General features: G+C 39.7%; 1 protein-coding gene across 8 annotated transcripts in view; it reads left to right on the top strand.

The window, feature by feature from the left end:
- The first annotated feature begins 1,752 nt into the window (after window positions 1-1,752).
- Window positions 1,753-22,995, top strand: part of NDUFAF6 (NADH:ubiquinone oxidoreductase complex assembly factor 6) — a 149,238-nt gene continuing 127,995 nt past the window's right edge. For 5 of the 8 annotated variants that reach the window (XR_005211577.1, XR_005211576.1, XR_005211578.1 and 2 more), the window contains exons 1-2: window positions 1,753-1,957; window positions 4,982-5,081. Coding sequence is in view for 3 of the 8 variants with exons in the window: in XM_037802523.1 (XP_037658451.1) it covers window positions 1,761-1,957; window positions 4,982-5,081 (297 nt within the window). In the remaining 5 variants the exon portion in view is untranslated. Of the gene's footprint in view, window positions 1,958-3,431; window positions 3,491-4,981; window positions 5,086-22,995 lie in introns of those variants that run through there. The other 3 variants (XM_037802524.1, XM_037802525.1, XM_037802526.1) reach the window with 3 other exon arrangements.

A 22,995-nucleotide genomic window follows, 5' to 3' on the forward strand; every position in this document is an offset into this window, starting at 1 on the left:
GATTTTTTATGCATATGGACTTTGAAATAAAGGGAAAAAGGCAGATGGAAAAGTCCAACTGGGCAGGAGATCAGAATTGGAGATGTGGATGAGTGGTTTTTTTTTTTTTTTATGGAGGAGGTTTAAACCATGGCATTGAAAACACCAGCATGTGTCTGTCAGAGCTAAAGGACAGAGTCCAGAGAGAAGAGAGAGAACTGGGGTTCTGCTACCACAGACTGAAGAGGGGCATTCTCAGGGAGTGAATTGGTTAGAGTTCATAGGTCCAAATGAGTGTGCTATCTTGGGTTTAATCAGAAACATTAGCTGGAGTCAGGAATGCAAATGGCTAGAGTTGAGGCTGAAAGGTAAATTGAGGTCACATCTCGAAGGGACTTTATTCTGTGTGTAGTAAAGGTCATGAAGCAGAGAAGGGTCATGATCGGATATACATTTTAGAAAGAACCACTCTGGCTGTAGCATGATCAGTTTGGGCACATCCAGGGGTAGGAGGGTGTCACTGGCATCCCCCTATAGGCCGCTGTTGGCTTGGACCAGATGATAGCAGCTAGACCCACTCTAATATTTAAGATGCCCAGGGGCAAGAGTACCAAAGGAAGTCCACATACCTTATGAATAAATATTTAAAAGTCTAAATCAAGCTAGCAAACTTAAGCTCCTAACTTGGTAAGTACATCTTCATAAGAACCTGGTAGGTCACATTTAAATTTAGAATTTTCAGACTCCTTGGATTTCCATGCTGGACTTCAGAGGCCCAGGAGCGCAGACTCTGGCCTGTGCCTACTCCCAACTCCCTAAACACTCTCTTCCCTATACCCCCCATTCTCTTTCCACCCAAAACAATACTGGAGTAATACAGATCTGTTTGAATCTTGCCCTGCCACTTACTCTTTACGTAGATGGAGGCAAGTCACTTAACATGTCTCAGCCTCAGTTTCCTCATTTGTAAGTCAAAGTAATAACATCTACTTTAAAGGGTTGTTATGAGGAATATTTACAATCCATGGCACTTGGTAGGCTAACAAATGCCATCTGTACGGATCAAATATATATTCAGCTTCTACAAAGTGCCATGGAGTAGCGGTGGAGACAAGGTATGGAACAAAACATCCACGCTGCCCTCATGGAAATTAGAGTTTAGTTGGAGAGAGAGAATCAACGAGCAGGCTAGCTACTGGTAATGGCTGATAATGCCTTCAGGTATTGCTCCTCTAAGGGATCTTTGTGTTTTCTCCTGGAGGTGCAAACTGGGCAGTGGTTCTCAAGGAGGGCGCCACTACCAGAGGCGTTTGGGAATGCGAGGGGTTTTAGCGGTCACGACGCCTGGGGATCCAGGTCTGGCAATGTGCAGGACGCTCCCTCCCATGGCAGTGCTGTCGCGCCCAAGGTGCCAAAAGAGCCCCCGCTGAGAAATGCTGCAAGGTGTTCCGCTCTCACTGGGAGATCTGGGACACAGAGGTGGCGGGACGTAGTTTCGGTAGCTACTTCTTTGAGAAACGGGCTCCGAGGTTGGCCTGGGGATGGACGTAGTAGGGAGAGAGCCCGGGCGGGATCGTCTGCACTAGGCTGGGATTTCCTGGAACCAACAAGACAGAATCGCGGCGACTGGGATGCAGAAGAGCACAGCGACACCTGGCTCTCCGCGGAGAGGCGTGTAGAGCCTGTCTTCCGCGGCTAGTAGATGGGCGGGCCTACCAGACGGGGCGGGGCGTGGCCAAGAGCCGACGGCGTGGGGTCGAAGGGCACGCAGCGCCGGTGTCATGGCAGCCTCCACATCGGGCTCATCTTGGGGGCTGCTGCGACTCGGGGTCTCCGGCCTTTGTCACTGCGGGTCGCCCCGGGGCTTGCTCGCGCGCATGTGGCATCTCCCGGGGCCCGCGGTGTCCGAACGGAGGGTGTCTGCGGCCAACAGGCCAGGAGTCTCGGGCACTGACCTCTACTGTCTGGAGCTGCTGCGGTGAGCGAGCCCAGCCTTCCCTGAGCAGGAGGTCGGGGAGGGCCCTTTGGGCCTGGTGGGCGCGGCTCAGACCTGGGGCGGGTCCGGGTGAACTGGCAGGCGCCATCCTCGTGCTGTTTTGGTTTCGCGGGCTGGTTGGCGCTGGGTACGGGTGTGTAAAGAGGCAGCCAGAACATTCACAGTTGTCACAGAATTGTAGCAAAATTCATGCTCACTCTTGTCACCTTGCTTAGTTTTAACCTCATTAAACGTTTTTGCATACGAAGCTTTTTTTATCTGCAGAACAGCCAGTAATTAATTTCAATGACAACAGTAGCTAACATTTTTCTTTCTAGATACCAAGCACTATGCAAAGTAACTTAGAAGTAATTTACTTAATTTTCTTTACAAATTGTGAAGAACAGATTGTAGACCTACCGCTTAGGATTGTGAGGATTAAAATATTTAAAACAATGCTTGGCACATAGTAAGGGTACAGTGAGTACAATATAAACTCTCATCATCTCGTTTAATAGACAAAGCTGCGGAGGCTTAGAGACATTAGGGAATTTGCCCGAGGTTCATTAGAATATAAATCCCATGAAGTTAGGGGCTTGATGTGTTTTGTTCGCCCTGGTAGCGTCGGGAACACCTGGCACATGGGAGTCGCTTATTAATCATTTGTGGAGATGTGTTGAATAAATCAAGTTCCACGGCTTCCTGGGGCAGGGTCCTGCCTTGAAATCCAAATCTGATTGCTGAGAACGGTGTTTAGCCACCCGTTGCCCTAGATTCCTAACAGTGGATTGAGGTACCTGGTCTCAAGGACTTCTGAGAAGTACTAGAATAACTCAACTGCCTTGGATTTGATTGGGCAAATAAATCCAGTTTTTTTTTAAAATTCCGTTTTTGCAAAAAGTAGTGTAAATTACAAAATTCCTTTATACTTTGTTGTTCTGTTTAGTTTTTAATCACTTTTTTAAAAGATATTCTCTCCCACTTTAGCTATTGATTAGGAAACAAGATAGCAATAGCGGAAATCAGGGCATTAAGAATTGTATAAGTCAAAACTGTCAAAAGGTTGTATTCATTTTGTTTATATTTTAAAGTCATTTTTTGATGGTAAAAAATTCAATTTACCAAAGAATATACCCTTATCCACTAGTGTCCTAACCATCTTCTCTAAGGTAAGCATTCTTACTAATTTCTTATATAATCTTTCAGTGATAGTTTGTGCAGTTACAAACATGTTAATATGTAATTGTTTATTTTTGCTTCACTCAAATGGTAGTTTTTCTCAAATATATTTACAGATAGCCAGATACTTAACCTGTCCATACGAGTATTTGTTTGAAATAGAGAGTATTCACTCTAGTGACTTAAAAAGCCTGAATTTTTCAGGCAGACAGACCTGATCTGAGTTTATTAGTCCCAACTTTGTCACTTGGGAATACAGTGTTTTACTTACTTGTGAATTTCTGCTCCTGCTTTATAGCCTGAGCCTGATTGTGAGGAATAAATGTGACGGAGTCTCTGTTTCATGACACATTCTCAGTAAGTAGTTTTAAAAATAAAAACCAAACTTAACTCAAAAGGAAGATTAAAACTTCTAAGTAGTTAGAACTTCTAGCTTCTAATTGGCCATCAGCAATCTGTACAAGATTTGGCCTTTGAAATTGTTTGTGCAGGGTTGTTTTGGACCTGCATCTTATGCAAGGCCTCTGAATATCAGGAAAATTTCCAGGCCAGAACTTCAGCCTAGCCAGCTTGGGCTCTCCTAGGAATCTATGAGGTTTGGTTCCTGGGAAAATCTCAAACCTAATTTACATAGGCTTCTTGAAGTTTGGTTTTGAGAAGGGTAAACAAGCAGACCTCCCTCAGGTTTTGGGATACAGTGTGAAGGTGCTAGTAGTGATGTCTGAGAGGGCACTCGGTGTCTTCCGCCTTCAGCCTCACAGGGGGCCATGTCTTCCTTCCATAGTCCTAGCACTGCAGGCCTAACACCCGATGTGTTTATATGTATCTAAGTCTAATACCTAGTCTCAGTGTCTAGGATAGTGCCTGGCTCATGGTAGGCACTGAATAAATTTGAATGAATGAGTAAGTGTAAATATCCTGTTCCATCAAGCTTTTCACACGTTTAACATTCATTCAGGCATTCACTGATGTTTTTGCCTGACTGAATTATTACTATAATAGTTATCAAATAGTGAACTTTTAACTTCCATCATGTCTGTTAGATTTATTAGTTGTCACTGTACTGGTTGTAGAGCTTTTCTTCTCTTCCCATTTATTTATTCATTAATTTCTTTATATCAATATGGTCTCATGGTGTCCTGTTAGAATCTTTTAATGTCATTATTTTTTTGTTGCTCCAGTTGTCACAGACTTGACAGTGAGAACTCTCTCAAGCCAGCTTTTGTGTCTTTCAACAAGTCCTCTCCACTCTTTGAGCATATCTTTACTCTCTGCTCAAGCGTTTCAGGCTTATTGTCCATGCATTCACCATGCCCCAGCCCTGGAGTCAATCATTCCTCCAAGGAGCCCTAGCTTACTTTAGTGGAAAACGGAATTTAGAAACCAAGGTCTTAGTGCTAGGTATGGTACTGGAGAGTGATTGCTTCTAGATTTTCTTAGCTAACAGTGCTTGGAAACATCCACACATACCCCTACCTTTGTATCTGTTTCTCTTTCTCTCTCTCTTTATCTCTATGCCTTATTTACCTATCTATGCCTTATTTACCTGTGTATTAAAAACCACGATTCACACCAGTACCTGCTTAACTATTTTCTTAATTTGATTTCTACCTCTGTAGCTCATTTGAATTCTTATTAAAACCAAAGTGATCTGGAACAAAATTATAATACTATATAAATTAAAATAAATTAATAGAGTTTGAGTATTTCATTTTTTAAAACTGATCTGGGATTGGGGCAAGCCCATTCTGAACTGAAGCCTCGTTGTTTTTAGTTAATTTTGGTCAGTTTTTGTGCACAGTTTGAAAAGTGAAGAAACTACTATCATTTTTTGCCTATTTGTTGTAGGAAACGAGATTATGAAGGCTATTTATGCTCCCTGCTGCTACCTGCAGGATCTAGAAGCTCGGCTTTTGCACTGAGGGCCTTCAACGTGGAACTGGCTCAGGCTGGTATTAAAATACCTTAAAATATTATTTGCATAATGGTGATATTATGGATTTAATGCTGAACAATTAAGAACTGTAGTTGTAGTTTATGTTAGATATCTTTAAGATCTCTGCTGGTGACTTGTTTCTCCTACTAACTCTTTAGATTTAACAATTAAATTCCAAAAAATACAACTAGCCAATGAACTTAATGTTTCAGGAAGTCTTTATTTCTTGTAAGAATTAAAACTAAAACTGTGTAAATAACATTGCATATTTGCCTTTTGATTGAATAGGTTAATCAGTATTACTGTTTATCCTCTCAAACAGTTACATAATTTCCATTTGTGTAGCAGCTATTCAGAGTACTTTCTAAATTGAGGTTTTAGCTTTAATATTAAGTGGGGAATAGAAACAATTATAGCAAATTCAGGTCAATAAATTACTGAAAAGACCAAGGTCCTTCTACCTAACTTCCTCACTACAATCCTCCATTTCAGTTTATTTTGTATCTTCACACTCTCCTTCCATTTTATGAAAAGGAAGTCTCTCTCCTGCCTTTGTAATTCTTAGATAAAAGTGAGTTTGTATAATTTAAAGTCTGAGTTTGCTATAGTTGCTTCTATTTACCGCCATGTATTATGAAAACTTTTCCATCACTCCAAACAGAAATTTTGTGCCATTTAAGCATTAATAGCCCATTCCCTACCCTACCTGATCCCTGGTAACCTGTATTCTAGTTCCTAACTTTGTGAAGTTGATATTGTAATTATTTCATATAACTGAGATTATACAATATTTGTCCTTTTGTGTCTGGCTTATTTCACTCAATATAATGCCTTCAGGCATTTTATAGCATACATAAGAATCATTCCTTTTTATGACCTAATAATATTCCATTGTATGTATATACCACGTTTTGTTTATCCATTCACTTAGCTTGGTTCCATCTTTTGGCAATTGTGAATTGTGCTGCTGTGAACATAGATACGCAAATATCTGTTCAAGTCCCTACTTTCAGTTCTTTAGGGTATATATCTAGAAGTGGGATTGCCAGGTCATATAGTAATTCTGCACTTAACTTTCTGAGGAACAGTGGGACTGCTTTCCACGTGGCTGCACCATTTTACATTCCTAATAGCAATGTACAAGGGTTCCTATTTTTCCATGGGTGTGAAATGGTATCTCGTAATCTTTTTTATTCCATTATATAGTCCTTTAGAAAGCCATTTATTAGGTGCTATGTATGGGAAACTTTTGCCAGTTTACCACGTGTCCCTTTTTTTTTTTATCTTCATTTTATTGAGGTATATTCACATAGAACGCAGTCATACAAAACAAATTGTACATTTGATTGTTCACAGTACCATTACATAGTTGTACATTCATCACCTAAATCAATCCCTGACACCTTCATTAGCACACACACAAAAATAACAAGAATAATAATTAAAGTGAGAAAGAGCAATTGAAGTAAAAAAGAACACTGGGTACCTTTGTCTGTTTGTTTGTTTCCTTTCCCTATTTTTCTTCTCATCCATCCATAAACTAGACAAAATGGAGTGTGGTCCTTATGGCTTTCCCAATCCCATTGTCACCCCTCATAAGCTACATTTTTATGCAATTGTCTTCGAGATTCATGGGTTCTGGGTTGTAGTTTGATAGTTTCAGGTCTCCACCACCAGCTCCCCCAATTCTTTAGAACCCAAAAAGGGTTGTCTAAATTGTGTGTAAGAGTGCCCACCAGAGTGACTTCTGAGCTCCTTTTGGAATCTCTCTGCCACTGAAGCTTATTTCATTTCCTTTCACATCCCCCTTTTGGTCAAGCAGACGTTCTCCGTCCCACGATGCCAGGTCTACATTCCTCCCCAGGAGTCATATTCCATGTTGCCAGGGAGATTCACTCCCCTGGGTGTCTGATCCCACGTAGAGGGGAGGGCAGTGATTTCACCTTTCAAGTTGGCTTAGCTAGAGAGAGAGGGCCACATCTGAGCAACAAAGAGGCATTAGGGAGGAGGCTCTTAGGCACAATTATAGGGAGGCCTAGCCTCTCCTTTGCAGCAACTGTCTTCCCAAGGGTAAAACCTATGGTAGAGGGCTCAACCCATCAAACCACCAGTCCCTATGTCTGTGGTCATGTTGGCAACCATCGAGGTGGGGTAGGCCAATACCCGTGCATTCTCCACAGGCTCCTCAAGGGGGCACTACATATTTTTTACCTTGTTGGTTTTTTTTGTTTTGTTTTTTTTTTAACTTTTTTTTCTTTTTTAAATCAACTGTATGGGAAAAAAAAATTAAAAAAACAAAAAACAAAAAACATACAATAAAAGAACATTTCAAAGAGACCATAACAAGGGAGTAAGAAAAAGACAGCTAACCTAAGATAACTGCTTTACTTCCAACCTGTTCCTACTTTACCCCAAGAAAGTTACCTAATACAGCAACATTTCTGTGAACTTGTTCCTACGATATCCATCAGAAATTAACAGACCATAGTCATTCCTGGCCATCCCCCAGAACGTTAAATAGCTTATCTGTTCTTCTTGGATTATTGTTCCCCCTTCCTTAATTGCTCTCTATTCCTAGTTCCCCTACATTCTACATTATAAACCATTTGTTTTACATTTTTCAAAGTTCACATTAGTGGTAGCATATAATATTTCTCTTTTTGTGCCTGGCTTATTTCGCTCAGCATTATGTCTTGAAGGTTCTTCCATGTTGTCATATGTTTCACGAGATCGTTCCTTCTTGCTGCCGTGTAGTATTCCATCGTGTGTATATACCACATTTTATTTATCTACTCATCTGTTGAAGGACATTTGGGTTGTTTCCATCTCTTGGCAATTGTGAATAATGCTGCTATGAACATTGGCGTGCAGATATCTGTTCGTGTCACTGCTTTCCGATCTTCCGGGTATATACCGAGAAGTGCAATCGCTGGATCGAATGGTAACTCTATATCTAGTTTTCTAAGGAACTGCCAGACTGACTTCCAGAGTGGCTGAACCATTATACAGTCCCACCAACAATGAATAAGAGTTCCAATTTCTCCACATCCCCTCCAGCATTTGTAGTTTCCTGTTTGTTTAATGGCAGCCACTCTAATCGGTGTTAGATGGTATCTCATTGTGGTCTTAAGTTGCATCTCTCTAATAGCTAGTGAAGCTGAACATTTTTTCATGTGTTTCTTGGCCATTTGTATTTCCTCTTCAGAGAACTGTCTTTTCATATCTTTTGCCCATTTTATAATTAGGCTGTCTGTACTATTGTCATTGAGTTGTAGGATTTCTTTATATATGCAAGATATCAGTCCTTTGTCAGATACATGGTTTCCAAAATTTTTTTCCCATTGAGTTGGCTGCCTCTTTACCTTTTTGAGAAATTCCTTTGAGGTGCAGAAACTTCTAAGCTTGAGGAGTTCCCATTTATCTATTTTTTCTTTTGTTGCTTGTGCTTTGGGTGTAAAGTCTAGGAAGTGGCCGCGTAATACAAGGTCTTGAAGATGTTTTCCTACATTATCTTCTAGGAGTTTTATGGTACTTTCTTTTATATTGAGATCTTTGGTCCATTTTGAGTTAATTTTTGTGTAGGGGGTGAGGTAGGGGTCCTCTTTCATTCTTTTGGATATGGATAGCCAACTCTCCCAGCCCCATTTGTTGAAAAGACCATTATGACTCAGTTCAGTGACTTTGGGGGCCTTATCAAAGATCAGTCGGCCATAGATCTGAGGGTCTATCTCTGAATTCTCAATTCGATTCCATTGATCTGTATGTCTATCTTTGTGCCAGTACCATGTTGTTTTGTCAACTGTGGCTTTATAATAAACTTCAAAGTCAGGGAGTGTAAGTCCTTCCACTTCGTTTTTCTTTTTTACAGTGTCTTTAGCAATTCGAGGCATCTTTCCTTTCCAAATAAATTTGAAAACTAGCTTTTCCAAGTCTGCAAAGTAGGTTGTTGGAATTTTGATTGGGATTGCATTGAATCTGTAGATGAGTTTGGGTAGAATTGACATCTTAATGACATTTAGTCTTCCTATCCATGAACATGGAATATTTTTCCATCTTTTAAAGTCCCCTTGTATTTCTATGTAGTTTTCTTTGTATAGGTCTTTTACATCTTTGGTTAAGTTTATTCCTAGGTACTTGATTTTTTTAGTTACTATTGAAAATGGTATCTTTTTCTTGAGTGTCTCTTCAGTTTGTTCATTTCTAGCATATAGAAACATTACTGACTTATGTGCATTAATCTTGTATCCCGCTACTTTGCTAAATTTGTTTATTAGCTCTAGTAGCTGTATCGTCGATTTCTCAGGGTTTTCCAGATATAAGATCATATCATCTGCAAACAATGACAGTTTTACTTCTTCTTTTCCAATTTGGATGCCTTTTATTTCTTTGTCTTTCCGGATTGCCCTGGCTAGCACTTCCAGCACAATGTTGACTAACAGTGGTGACAGCGGGCATCCTTATCTTGTTCCTGATCTTAGAGGGAAGGCTTTCAGTCTCTCACCATTGAGTACTATGCTGGCTGTGGGTTTTTCATATATCCTCTTTATCATATTGAGGAAGTTTCCTTCAATTCCTACCTTTTGAAGTGTTTTTCTCAAAAAGAGATGTTGGATTTTGTCAAATGCTTTTTCAGCATCTATTGAGATGATCATTTGATTTTTCCCTTTTGAATTTTTAATGTGTTGTAATACATTGATTGATTTTCTTATGTTGAACCATCCTTGCATGCCTGGAATGAACCCCACTTGGTCATGGTGTATGATTTTTTTAATGTGTCTTTGGATTCGATTTGCAAGTGTTTTGTTGAGGATTTTTGCATCTATATTCATTAGGGAGATCGGCCGGTAGTTTTCCTTTTTTGTAGCATGTTTGCCTGGTTTTGGTATTAGATTGATGTTCGCTTCATAAAATGAGTTAGATAGTGTTCCATTTTCTTCAGTGTTTTGAAAGAGTTTGAGTAAGACTGGTGTCAGTTCTTTCTGGAAAGTTTGGTAGAATTCCTCTGTGAAGCCATCTGGCCCTGGGCATTTATTTGTGGGAAGATTTTTGGTGGCTGATTGGATCTCTTTGCTTGTGATGGGTTGATTGAGGTCTTCTATTTCTTCTCTGGTCAGTCTAGGTTGTTCATACGTTTCCAGGAAATTGTCCATTTCCTGTACATTATCCAGTTTGTTGCCATATAGTTGTTCATAGTATCCTCTTATAATTTTTTTAATTTCTTCAGGATTTGCAGTTATGTCACCTTTTTCATTCATTATTTTGTTTATATGGGTCTTCTCTCTTTTTGATTTTGTCAGTCTAGCTAGGGGCTTGTCAATCTTGTTGATCTTCTCAAAGAACCAACTTTTGGTGATATTTATCCTCTCTATTGTTTTTTTGTTCTCTATGTCATTTATTTCTGCTTTAATCCTTGTTATTTCTTTTCTTCTACTTGGTTTAGGATTGGTTTGCTGTTCATTTTCTAGCTTCTTCAGTTGATCCATTAGTTCTTTGATTTTGGCTCTTTCTTCCTTTTTAATATATGCGTTTAGTGCTATAAATTTCCCCCTCAGCACTGCTTTTGCTGCATCCCATAGGTTTTGGTATGTTGTGTTCTCATTTTCATTCATCTCTATATATTTAGTAATTTCTCTTGCTATTTCTTCTTTAAACCACTGATTGTTTAGGAGTGTGTTTAACCTCCAGGTATTTGTATTTTGTAAGTCTCTGATGGTTATTGACTTCCAATTGTATTCCATTGTGGTCAGAGAATGTGCTTTGAATAATTTCAATCTTTTTAAATTTATTGAGGCTTGTTTTATATCCCAGCATATGATCTGTTCTGGAGAAAGTTCCATGAGCACTAGAAAAGTATGTGTATCCTGGTGATTTGGGATGTAATGTTCTGTATATGTCTGTTAAATCTAATTCATTTATCAGATTGTTTAGGTTTTCAGTTTCCTTATTGGTCTTCTGTCTGGTTGATCTATCTATAGGAGAGAGTGATGTGTTGAAGTCTCCCACAATTATTGTGGAAACATCAATTGCTTCCTTTAGTTTTGCCAGTGTTTCTCTCATGTATTTTGTGGCGCCTTGATTGGGTGCATAGACATTTATGATTGTTATTTCTTCTTGTTGAATTGCCCCTTTTATTAGTATGTAGTGGCCTTCTTTGTCTCTCAAAACATCCCTGCATTTAAAGTCTATTTTATCTGAGATTAATATTGCTACACCTGCTTTCTTTTGGCTGTAGCTTGCATGAAATATTTTTTTCCATCCTTTCACTTTCAATTTCTTTGTGTCCCTGTGTCTAAGATGAGTCTCTTGTATGCAACATATTGATGGTTCATTTTTTTTGATCCATCTGCGAATCTATGTCTTTTAATTGGGGAGTTTAATCCATTTACATTCAACGTTATAACCATGAAGGCATTTCTTGAATCAGCCATCTTATCCTTTCGTTTATGTTTGTCATATATATTTTTCCCCCTCTCTATTAATATCCTTTATTGTACCTATACTGAATCTCTTTAGTACTGAACCTTTCTCCAAGTCTTTCTGTCCTTTCTTTGTTTCTCTGTCTGTAGGGCTCTCTTTAGTATCTCTAGTAGGACAGGTCTCTTGTTAGCAAATTCTCTCAGCATTTGTTTGTCTGTGAAAAATTTAAGCTCTCCCTCAAATTTGAAGGAGAGCTTTGCTGGATAAAGTACCCTTGGTTGGAAATTTTTCTCACTCAGAATTTTTAATATATCGTGCCACTGCCTTCTTGCCTCCATGGTGGCTGCTGAGTAGTCACTACTTAGTCTTATGCTGTTTCCTTTGTATGTGGTGAATTGCTTTTCTCTTGCTGCTTTCAGAACTTGCTCCTCCTCTTCTGTGTTTGACAGTGTGATCAGAATATGTCTCAGAGTGGGTTTATTTGGATTTATTCTATTTGGAGTTCGCTGAGCATTTATGATTTGTGTATTTATGTTGTTTAGAAGATTTGGGAAGTTTTCCCCAACAATTTCTTTGAATACTCTTCCTAGACCTTTACCCTTTTCTTCCCTTTCTGGAACACCAATGAGTCTTGTGTTCGGACGTTTCATATTATCTATCATATCCCTGAGGTCCGTTTTGATTTTTTCAATTTTTTTCCCCATTCTTTCTTTTATGCTTTCATTTTCCATTCTGTCATCTTCGAGGTCACTGATTCGTTGTTCCACTTCCTCTAGTCTTGTACTATTATTGTCCAGAATCTATTTAATTTGGTCAACAGTTTCTTTAATTTCCATAAGATCATCTGTTTTTTTTATTTAGTCTTGCAATGTCTTCTTTATGCTCTTCTAGGGTCTTCTTGATATCCTTTGTATCCTGTACTATGGTCTCATTGTTCATCTTTAGTTCTTTGAGTAGCTGCTCTAGGTGCTGTGTCTCTTCTGGTCTTTTGATTTGGGTGCTTGGGCTTGGGTTATCCATATCGTCTGGTTTTTTCATATGCTTTATAATTTTCTGTTGTTTTTGGCCTCGTGGCATTTGCTGAACTTGATAGGGTTCTTTTAGGATTTGTAGACCAATTGAAGTCCTTATCTCTTATCAGATCTACAGCTTCGTGGAGTACACTTTGTCTAACTAACCAGCAGGTGGTGTCCACGAGCCACCTGTTCTCCACAAGCCAGTTCTCCCCTGCTTTGCCTTTGTGGTGAGTGGGGGAGTGAGTCTTGTGGGGTCCAATTGGTGTACCAAGCTTGCGTGTGTAGTTGGTGTTGCCCGCCCTGTATATGGGGCGTGTTTCTGGGCAGTCAGGGAGGGGGGGTGGCTCTAACAATCAAATCTCCCTGGTGATCCTAGAGTTTTAAAGCTGCTGAAATAGTCTAATCCTTCAGTTCAGTCCTGCCACAGTTTGTCTCTGCCACTGACCCACAAGTCCTTGGTATTGGCTTATGGCTCCTGAGACTTGCAATGGGTCCCTCTTCCAGACCGTGCACCCCCTGGTCTTCTGTTGAGGGATGACTGTGCTATGTCACAGGTGAGTGCCGTCCCCCCAGGGCGGTTCTGGGCTGCTGGGCTGTGTAGGGAGGCTCCCAGTCTGCTGAAATGATGGCTGAATGGGGCTTTGTTAATTCGCACTGCTCCACCTTCCCAACTCTGGGACAATCAGCTGAGGTTGCAGAGAAGGCTAATGTCCGCGCCCAGTTTTGTGGTGTGTGCCTGTTATTTGAAGCCCTTCCGTCATACTGGGTTGTGTGGGGCAGCTGTGGGCTATGGTGCTGGCGATGGGCAGGAGTGTTTCCTGTCCACCAGGATGATGGCTGTGAGCGGACACCCCCCCTTTTTTGGGAAGTTGTGGTGTTTAGTAAGTTTTCTCAGCCACTGGATTATTGCCTTTTGTCTCAGAGCTCTCTTAGTTCTCCTTTTGTCTTGACCTGCCCAAATTGCAAGTCTTTGAAGCTTTCTGTATTGGGCTTCTTAGAGTAATTGTTTTAGAAAAAGAAAAAAGAATTAAAAAAAAAAAAAAAAAGGGCCCTCCTCACAGATCTAATGGGTTATTGAAATGCTAAGAGACAAAGCAATTAGGGCCATTAAGGAAAAGTCCACAGGGCAGAGAGATCAGTTTTTCTTTGGGATTTGCATATGAGCCTCAGGGCCTGAGCTCTGCCCTTCCCGTTTCTATGTTCACCAGGACTCCAAAAAGCCTCCGCTTTTATTTTGCAGTTTTTCATGCTGTTTTTTTCTATGCCTGTCTCCTCTCTGCTGGGCTGGCTACTCTCAGATTCTCTGGTGTCTGGTCTCAGTCTATCTATGGTTTGAGTTTGGATCAGTAGAATGAGTTTCCTATAAGGGCTGCCACTGCAGTTCTGCCTTCTCCTTCCCGGAGTTGACAGCCCCTCCTCCCACGGGACCGAGCCTGGCAGGGAGGGGTGCGGGTCCCCTGGCCACAAAAAACTTACAGATTTCGCTGATCTCAGCAGTTCCACATTTTCATGAGTGTTGTATGAAGTATGCCCAAAGTCAGATTGCTCTGTGGTGTCCAGTCCATGCAGTTCCTGGCTGTCTACCTACTTTTCTGGAGGAGTAACTAAAACATACAGCTCACCAGTCCGCCATCTTGCCCCGCCTCTCCCGTCCCTTTTTTTTAAAGCAGTTTTATAGAGATATATTCACATACCATGCCATCCATATAATGTGTACAATCAGTGGCTTTTAGTATAATCACAGAGTTGTGCATTCATCACCACAATCAATTTTAGAACATTTTTATTACTCCCCAAAGAAAACCCCATATCCCTTAGGAGTCACCTTTCAATCCCTCTGTCCTTCCCCACCCCTACATAACCACTAATCTAATTCTGTCTCTAATAATTTATTTATATTTACATTTTATATAAATGGAATCATGCAATATGTAGTACTTTGTTTTCTTTCACTTTGCATGCTTTTTTAATTATTATTGTTAATTAGATAAGTTGTAGTTTTACAGAAAAGTCATGTAAAAAGTACAATGTTCCCACATACCCCCATTGTTGACAATTTAGTGTGTTACATTTGTTACAATTGATGAAAGAATATTAAAATATTATTGTTAACTATAGTCCATAGTTTATATTAGGTATTTTTCTTGTATACCACCCTATTACTAACACCTTGTAATAGTGTTGTACATTTGTTAAAATTCATGAAAGAACATTCCTGTATTTGTACTATTCACAAGGTTCACTGTGTTATACAGTCCCATATTGTTATCTTCTAACTTCCTTGTAGTAATATACACGACTCAAACCTTCCCCTCTCAACCAGATTCACAAACATAATTCATCATTAATTACATACACAATAATTTGCTACTATCACCATTATCTATTTCCAAACATTTACAATCAACCTAAATAGAAACTCTGTCCAAATTAGGCATTAACTCCCCATTCTCTACTCCCAACCCAGCTCCTTATAACCTATATTCTAGATTCTAACTCTGTGAGTTTCCTTATTATGATTAGTTCATATCAGTGAGATCATAGAATATTTGTCCTTTTGTGTCTGGCTTCTTTCACTCTACATGATGTCCTCAAGGTTCATCATGCTGTTGCATGCATCAGATCTTCATTCCTTCTTTTTTTATTTTTCCCACTGTTTGTGTTGTACAGTCCCATGTTGTTTTTTTAAATTTAAACATTTTTTATTGCGAAATATAACATACACAAAAAGTGATAACTTTCAAAGTATGGTTTAACAAGTAGTTATAGAGCAAATTTCAAAGTGCTATGAGTTACAGTTCCACAATTTCAGTTATTTCCTTCTAGCTGTTCTAATACACTAGAGACTAAAAAAAAAATCTATATAATGATTCAATAGTCATAGTCTGTTGTTAAATCTTGTCTGTTGTTACTCCTCCCTCTCATTTGATCACTGTCTCAATCTTCAGGGATATCTAGGCAATGACCACTCTAACTTGTTCATATTGAAAGGGGGTGTTGACATTATGAAGAAGAGGTATGCAGCTAGTTAATGTTTTCAAAGAGACTGGTGCCTCTAGGTTTGGGGACTTTATGGCATAGGAACAATGTGGAGGTTTTAAATTTCTGAAGAATAAACTTAGTGAGACTTTTTGTGTATGTGTGTGTGTGTGTTTTTTTTTAATAAATTCAGAGTTATAGGAACAGTTGCAAAAACAGTACTACCCCATACACAGAACTCCATCATACCCTGACACCCCTCCCCCAATAGCCCAATCCACCAACTTTAACATGCTGTCACATCGCTATTTCTTTCCCTCCCTCCCGCCCTGCCTCCCTATCTATCATCCATCATCTATTGTTGTGTCTTCTGAACATATGAGAGCTAGCTGCACACATCCTTGAAAAACACTATAATTCACATATACACTTCCCATGAACAAGAACATTCTTTTATGCAATCCCACTAAGCACAGCTAAGAAGTACAAGAGATTCAACAATGATACAAAGCTTACATTCTATATTTCCTTTTCCTTATGTCTCAACTGTGTCCCTTTGTCTCAACTGTGTCCTGTCCTCCATCCTCCAATCCCATCCAGGCTCATCCTTGGTGTTCAATTGTCATCTATTTAGACTGTCTTTTTTTTTTTTTTTTTTTTTTAGTTGTGGAAACATATATACAGCCTAAATCTTCCCATTCCACCCCCTCCCTAGCATTCCATTAGTGGGATTAATCACATTTAGAATGTTGTAATGCTCTTTCCCACCATCCATTACTAGAAATTTCTCTTCACCTCAAACAACAACCCTACACTCATTTCTCAACTCCCCATTGCCCCTTCCCCCATTTCTCTTAACCCATATTCTACTTTTCTTCTCTATGGTCATATTCTCTGATAATTTCTTTGTGCTTACTGTGGGGCTTAAAATTAACCTCTTAAATCCATAACAATCTTGTTTTTCTTTGATACCACCTTCACTTCAATAGACATATAAACTATGTTCCTATAGTCCTCCATTCCCCCAGATTTATATAGTTGTCTAAAATTACATATTTTATGTTGAGTTCAAAACCACTGGTTTGTCGTTAGAGTTTGTGTATTTTATATCATGTAGGAAGTAAATAGTGGAGTTACAATTCAAAAATTATTGACTTCTATTTGTATTCCATTGTGGTTGGAGAATGTGCTTTGAGTATATTCAATTTTTTTTTTTTAATTTATTGAGGCTTGTTTTATGTCCCAGCATATGGTCCCTTCTGGAGAAAGATCCATGATCACTAGAGAAAAATGTGTGTCCTGGTGATTTGGGATGTAAGGTTCTATATATGTGTGTTAAAATTCTCTATATCTCTTTCTCCTTTCTTTGTTTCTCTGTTGGTAGGGCTCCCTTTAGTATCTGAAGTAGGGCAGGTCTTTTATTGGCAAACTCTCTCAGCATTTGTTTGTCTGTGAAAAATTTAAGCTCTCCCTCAAATTTGAAGGAGAGTTTTGCTGGATAAAGTATTCTTGGTTGGAAATTTTTCTCTCTCAGAATTTTAAACATGTCATGCCACTGCCTTCTCACCTCCATGGTGGCTGCTGAGTAGTCACAACTTAGTCTTATGTTGTTTCCTTTGTATGTGGTGAATTGCTTTTCTCTTGCTGCTTTCAGAACTCTCTCCTTCTCTTCAGTATTTGAGAGTCTGATCAGAATATGTCTCGGACTGGGTTTATTTGGATTTATTCTATTTGGAGTTTGCTGGGTGTTTATGCTTTGTGTATTTATATTGTGTATAAGGTTTGGGAAGTTTTCCCCAACAATTTCTTTGAATCCTCTTTCTAAACCTTTACCCTTCTCTTCCCCTTCTGGGGCACCAATGAGTCTTAAGTTTGGATGTTTTATTTTATCTATCGTATCCCTGAGATCCATTTTGATTTTTTCTGTTTTTTTCTCCATTCTTTCTTTTGTTCTTTCATTTTCTGTTCTGTGGACTTGTAGGACACTGAGACGTTGTTCACCTTCCTCTAATCTTGTATTGTGAATATCCAGAGTCTTTTTAATTTGGCCAACAGTTTCTTTTATTTCCATAAGATCTTCTATTTTTTTATTTACTCTTTCAATGTCTTCTTTATGCTCTTCTTTGTGTTGCTTATATCCTGGGCCATGGTCTTCTTGATGTCCTTTAAATCCTTTGCCATGTTTTCGTTCCTCGATTGTAGTTCTTTGATTAATTGTGCCAAGTACTGTGTCTCTTCTGATATTTTGATTTAGTTGTTTGGAATTGGATTCTCCATATCGTCTGGTTTTATCATATGCATTAAGATTTTCTGTTGTTTTTGGCCTCTTGGCATTTGCTTTGCTTGATAGGGTTCTTTCAAGTTGTAAAAAAAAAAAAAGATACCAATCTAATTTTTCAGAAACACAGTTTGGTGGCGTACACTTTCTCTAACTACCCAGCAGATGGCGTCTGTGAGTCACCTATACCCCTCAAGTCAGTTCTCAACCTTGTCCCCACGGTGCGTGGGGAAATGATTCTTGTGGGGTTCAGTTGGAGAACTCAGTTTGGGTGTGTTGCTGGATCCGTCCACCCTGAATGTGGAGCGTGTGTCCAGGTGGCCAGGGAGGAAGGGCAGCTTTAATATTCAAATCCCCCAGGTTCCTGGAATTCAAGGCTGCCGCAAGAGTCTAAGCCTTCATTTCAGTTCAGCCCCAGACTCACTCTCTCGCTGTCCCACAAACCACCGGACTTGGTGTAGCGTCCCTGGGTTCTTCGAGCGGGTCCCCCCTCCCAGCTGCGATCCTCCAGGACCTCTGTTGAGGGAATGCCGTGCTACATCACCAGTGCGTGCTGTCCCTCAAGGGAAGCCCCAGGCTGCCAGGCCGTGCAGGGGCGTTCTCAGCCTGATGCAAAGATGGCCAAATGGGGCATCTCAACCCTCTCCCTCCTTGCACAGTTCCTCCTTCCCAGCTCCAGGACAACTGGCGGGGCTCTGAGCTGTGGGCACGGCCCCGGGCAGGAGTTTATCCAGTCCTCCGGGGAGCCAGCTGCTAGCCACAGGGTTTCTTTCTGCTTCCGGCTCTCCCCTCTGCTCCCCCGGCCCCGAGGGTATCTGCAGCAGGCTATCCTCCAGGCCAGACACCGAGAGGCCGGCCCAGCCCCCTCTTGCTGTGTTTTACTGCGAGGTTCCCGCTGTCACTACTGCAGCCGCTCCTGGGTTTTTCCCCCTTTTTTTTTTTAAGAAGAACCAGTTGGTCTCCAAACACCAACCCCTGGCTTCCCCACTCTACCACATGGCTGTGGGTCTTCCAGCCAGCTTACTCACTTGTTTCAGAATGCAGACTCCCGGTTTCACCAAGTATATGGTACCTGTGGTACTAGCAGACCTTGTCCAGCTGGCGCATCGCTGTAACCGGTGTTTTGGGTCACTTTCTGTTTTTTTTCTAGTGTTTTTCACCGAGGTGTTTTTTTGCTGTGTCTCACCTAGCCGCCATCTTAGTTTCTCCCCATTAGTGAAACTTTTATAGAGTCTCAGATAGATACCGGGGTATTCTTTAGGGTTTTCAGTATTCTTTTTCCGGAATACTGTTGGTTGGGGCTCTGTATACTGTGACTATTTGCAATATCTAGCTGAAGCTTGTATTAGAGTAACCTTCAGGATAGCTGCTTGATTCTATTTGAAATCTCTTAGCCACTGAAACCTTAATTTGTTACACCTCTTTCCCTCTTTTTGGTCAAGAAGACATTCTCAATCCCATGATGCCAGGGCCAGGCTCATTCCTGGGAGTCATGTCCCAGGTGGCCAGGGAGACTGAAACCCCTGGAGTCATCTTCCATGTAGGGGGTAGGGTAATGAATTTATTTGCAGAGTTAGGCTTAGAGAGAGAGAAGCCACGTTCTGAAAGTGACTCTTAGGCTTAATTGTAGGTAGGCCTAGTCTCCCCTTTACAGAGGTAAGTTTCATGAGAGGAAGCCTCAAGATTAAGGGCTTGACTTATTAAGTAGAGGGTCCCTAATTTCACATAGCATATAGTTTGTCCAGAATAAACAATCAGTGTCTTACAGTAACCTCACTTAGTTGTACAGTCATCATCACTCTCAGCTTTAGACAATTATCATAACCCAAATCCCCCATAACTCTTACTCCCCCCCCATTAGGTACTAGTAAGGTATTCCTATTAAATATAGTCCATATTATGCAATAGGTAGTTTTTCTCATATACCACTTTGTTAACTCTTTGTACAAGTGTCATACTTTTGAAGTAGATCATGCAAGAACTTATTTATATTTGTAGCGCTAATCTGTGAGATACATGACTTTAAACAACCCCTTTCAGTCATGTTTGTCTTCAGTGAGGCAGATACTTATAAACCCATTAATGAACTATCATCACCGCTGTCTATTTCCATACCTTTGAGTTCAACCTTGTTAACAAGTCTGTACATATTAGGTAATCACTCCCCCTTCTCTAGCTTCTGTCTATCTCTATGTCCCCTATATTCTTCATTTTAAGACTCTGATTTTACATTATCTAGGAGGTTCGTATTAGTGATATCATAGTGATATCATACACTCTCTCTCCTTTTGTGTCAGATTTATTTCACTCAGCATTATGTCCTCAAGATTCATCCAGGTTGTCACGTTTCAGGACCTGATTCCTTCTTAGAGTTGAATAACATTCCATCATGTGTATATACTACATTTTGTTTATCCATTCATCGATTGATGGACACTTGGGTTGCTTCCATCTTTTGGCAATTGTGAATAATGCCACTTTGAACATCAGTGTGCAAACCTGTGTTCGAGACCTTGCTTTTAGTTCTTCTGGGTATATACCTAATAGTGGGATTGCCGGATCATATGAAAATTCTATACTTAGCTTCCTGAGGAACTGCCAAAGTGTCTTCCACAGTGGCTGTACCATTTTACATTCCCTCCATCAGTGAATGAGTGTTCCTATTTCTCCAACACTTGTACTTTTCGTTTAATAATGGCCATTCTGGTAGGTGTGAAATTATATCTCATTGTGGTTTTGATTTGCATTTCCCTAATAGCTAGTGATGTTGAGCATCTTTTCATGTGCTTTTTAGCCATTTTTATTTCCTCTTTGGAAAATGTTTATCCAAGTCTTTTGCCCATTTTTAAATTGAGTCTTTTGTCTTTTTATTGTTGAGCTGTAGGTTTTTTTTATATATTCTGGATATTAAACCCTTATTGGATATGTGATTTGCAAATTTTTTTTTCATTGAGTGAGTTGCCTTTTCACTTTCTTGACAGTCCTTTGAAGTGCAAAAGCTTTTAATTTTTAGGAGGTTCCATTTATCTATTGTTTCTTTTGTTGCTTGTGCTTTGGGTGTAAAATTTAAGAAACAATTGCCTACTTCAAGATCTTGAAGATGCTTCCCCACATTTTCTTTGAGGAGTTTTATGGTTCTTACTTTTATATTTAGGTCTTTGGTCTATTTTGAGTTAATTTTTGTATAAGGGATGAGATAGGGTTCCTCTTTTATTCTTTTTTGCATATGGATATCTGATTCATTTGTTGAAGAGACTATACTGTCCCAGTTGAGTGGACTTGGCAGCATTGTGGCCATAGATGTGAGGGTCTATTTCTGAACTCTCCATTTGATTCCGTTGGTCAATATATGTATCTTTATACCAGTACCAAGCTGTTTTGACCACTGTAGCTTTGTAATATGCTTTAAAGTCCAGAAGAACTTTGTTGTTCTTTTTCAAGATTTTTTTTTGGCTACTAGGGGGCCCTTCCAAATAAATTTAGTGTTTGGCTTTTCTAATTCTACAAAGTATGCTATTGGAATTTTGATTTGGATTGCTTTGAATCTGTAAACCAATTTGGGTAGAATTGACATCTAATGAATTTAGTCTTCTAATCCACAAACACGGAATGTCCTTCCATTTATTTAGGTCTTTTTAAAATTTCTTTTAGCATTGTTTTATAATTCAATGTGTACAAATTCTGTACATTCTTAGTTAAATTTATTCCTAGATGTTTGATTCTTTTAGTTGCAATTGTAAGTGCACAAAACACTACTGATTATTGTGTGTTGAACTTGTACCTGGTCACTTTGTTGAATTCGTTTCTTAGCTCTAGAAGCTTTGTTGTAGATTTTTTAGGACTTTCTATATATAGGATCATGCCACTGCAAATAGAGAAAGCTTTGCTTCTTCCTTTCCAATTTGGGTGCCTTTTTTAAAAAAAAAATCAGTTTTATTGAGATACATTCACATACCATGCAATCAGCCACAGTGTACAATCATTCACAGTACCATCATATAGTTGTGCATTCATCACCACAATTTCTAAACATTTTCATTGCTCCAAAAAAAGATAAAAATAAGAATCAAAATAAAAATATAAAAGAACACCCAAAACATTCCATCCCCCAATCCCACCTTATTTTTCATTTAATTTTTGTCCCCAGTTTTCTACTCATCTGTCCATATATTGAATAAAAGGAGTGTGAGCCACAAGGTTTTCATAATCACAAAGTCACACCATGTAAACTACTTAGTTATACAAACGTCTTCGAGAATCAAGGTTACTGGGTTGTAGTTTGACAGTTTCAGGTATTTCCCTTTAGCTATTACAATACTCTAAAGTCTAAACAGGGATATCTGTATAGCGCATAAGTCCAGAGTGACCTATCAACTCCATTTGAAGTCTCTCAGACACTGAAACTTCATTTTGTTTCATTTTGCTTCCCGCTTTTGATTGAGAAGATTTTCTCAATCCCACTTTGCTGGGTCCAGTCTCATCCCTGGCAGTCATGTCCCACGTTGCCAGGGAGATTTACACTCCTGGGAGTCATGTCCTGTGTAGGGAGGAGGGCAGTGAGTTTACCTGCCGTGTGGGGTTAGAGAGAGAGGGGCCACATGTAAGTAACAAAAGAGGTTCCCTGGGGGAGACTCTTAGGGACAAGTATAAGTAGGCTTAGCCTCTCCTTTGCAGTAACAAGCTTCATAAGGGCAAACCCCAAGATTGAGGGCTTGGCCTACCAAATTGGTAGTCCTCAATGCTTCCAAGAATATCAGTAATAACCCAGGTGGGGATCTTTAATATTTCCATATTTTTCCTCAGTTTGGATACCTTTTATTTCTTTTTCTTGCCCAACTGCTCTGACTAGAGCTTCCAGTACAGTGTTGAATAACAGTAATCACAATGGGCATCCTTGTCTTGTTCCACATTTTAGAAGGAAAGCTTTCAGTTTTCATTGGGTATGATGTTAGCGGTGGGTTTTTCATATATGCCCTTTATCATGTTGAAGAAGTTTCCCTCTCTTCCTAGTTTTCTAAGTGTTTTTAAAGAAGAGGGGCTGGATTTTGTCAAATGCCCCTTCTCTGTAATTGAGATAATCATGTGGGTTTTTTTCCCCTTTAATTTGTTAATGTGGTTTATTACATTAATTGATTTTTTTGTGCTGAACCACCCTTGCATACCTGGAATAAAACCCACTTGATCATGTTATCTAATTCTTTTCATGTGCTGCTGGGTTCTAACTGCAAGTATTCTG

The sequence above is a fragment of the Choloepus didactylus genome, chromosome 14, assembly GCF_015220235.1.
Source record: "Choloepus didactylus isolate mChoDid1 chromosome 14, mChoDid1.pri, whole genome shotgun sequence".
Classification (NCBI taxonomy): Eukaryota; Metazoa; Chordata; class Mammalia; order Pilosa; family Megalonychidae; genus Choloepus; species Choloepus didactylus.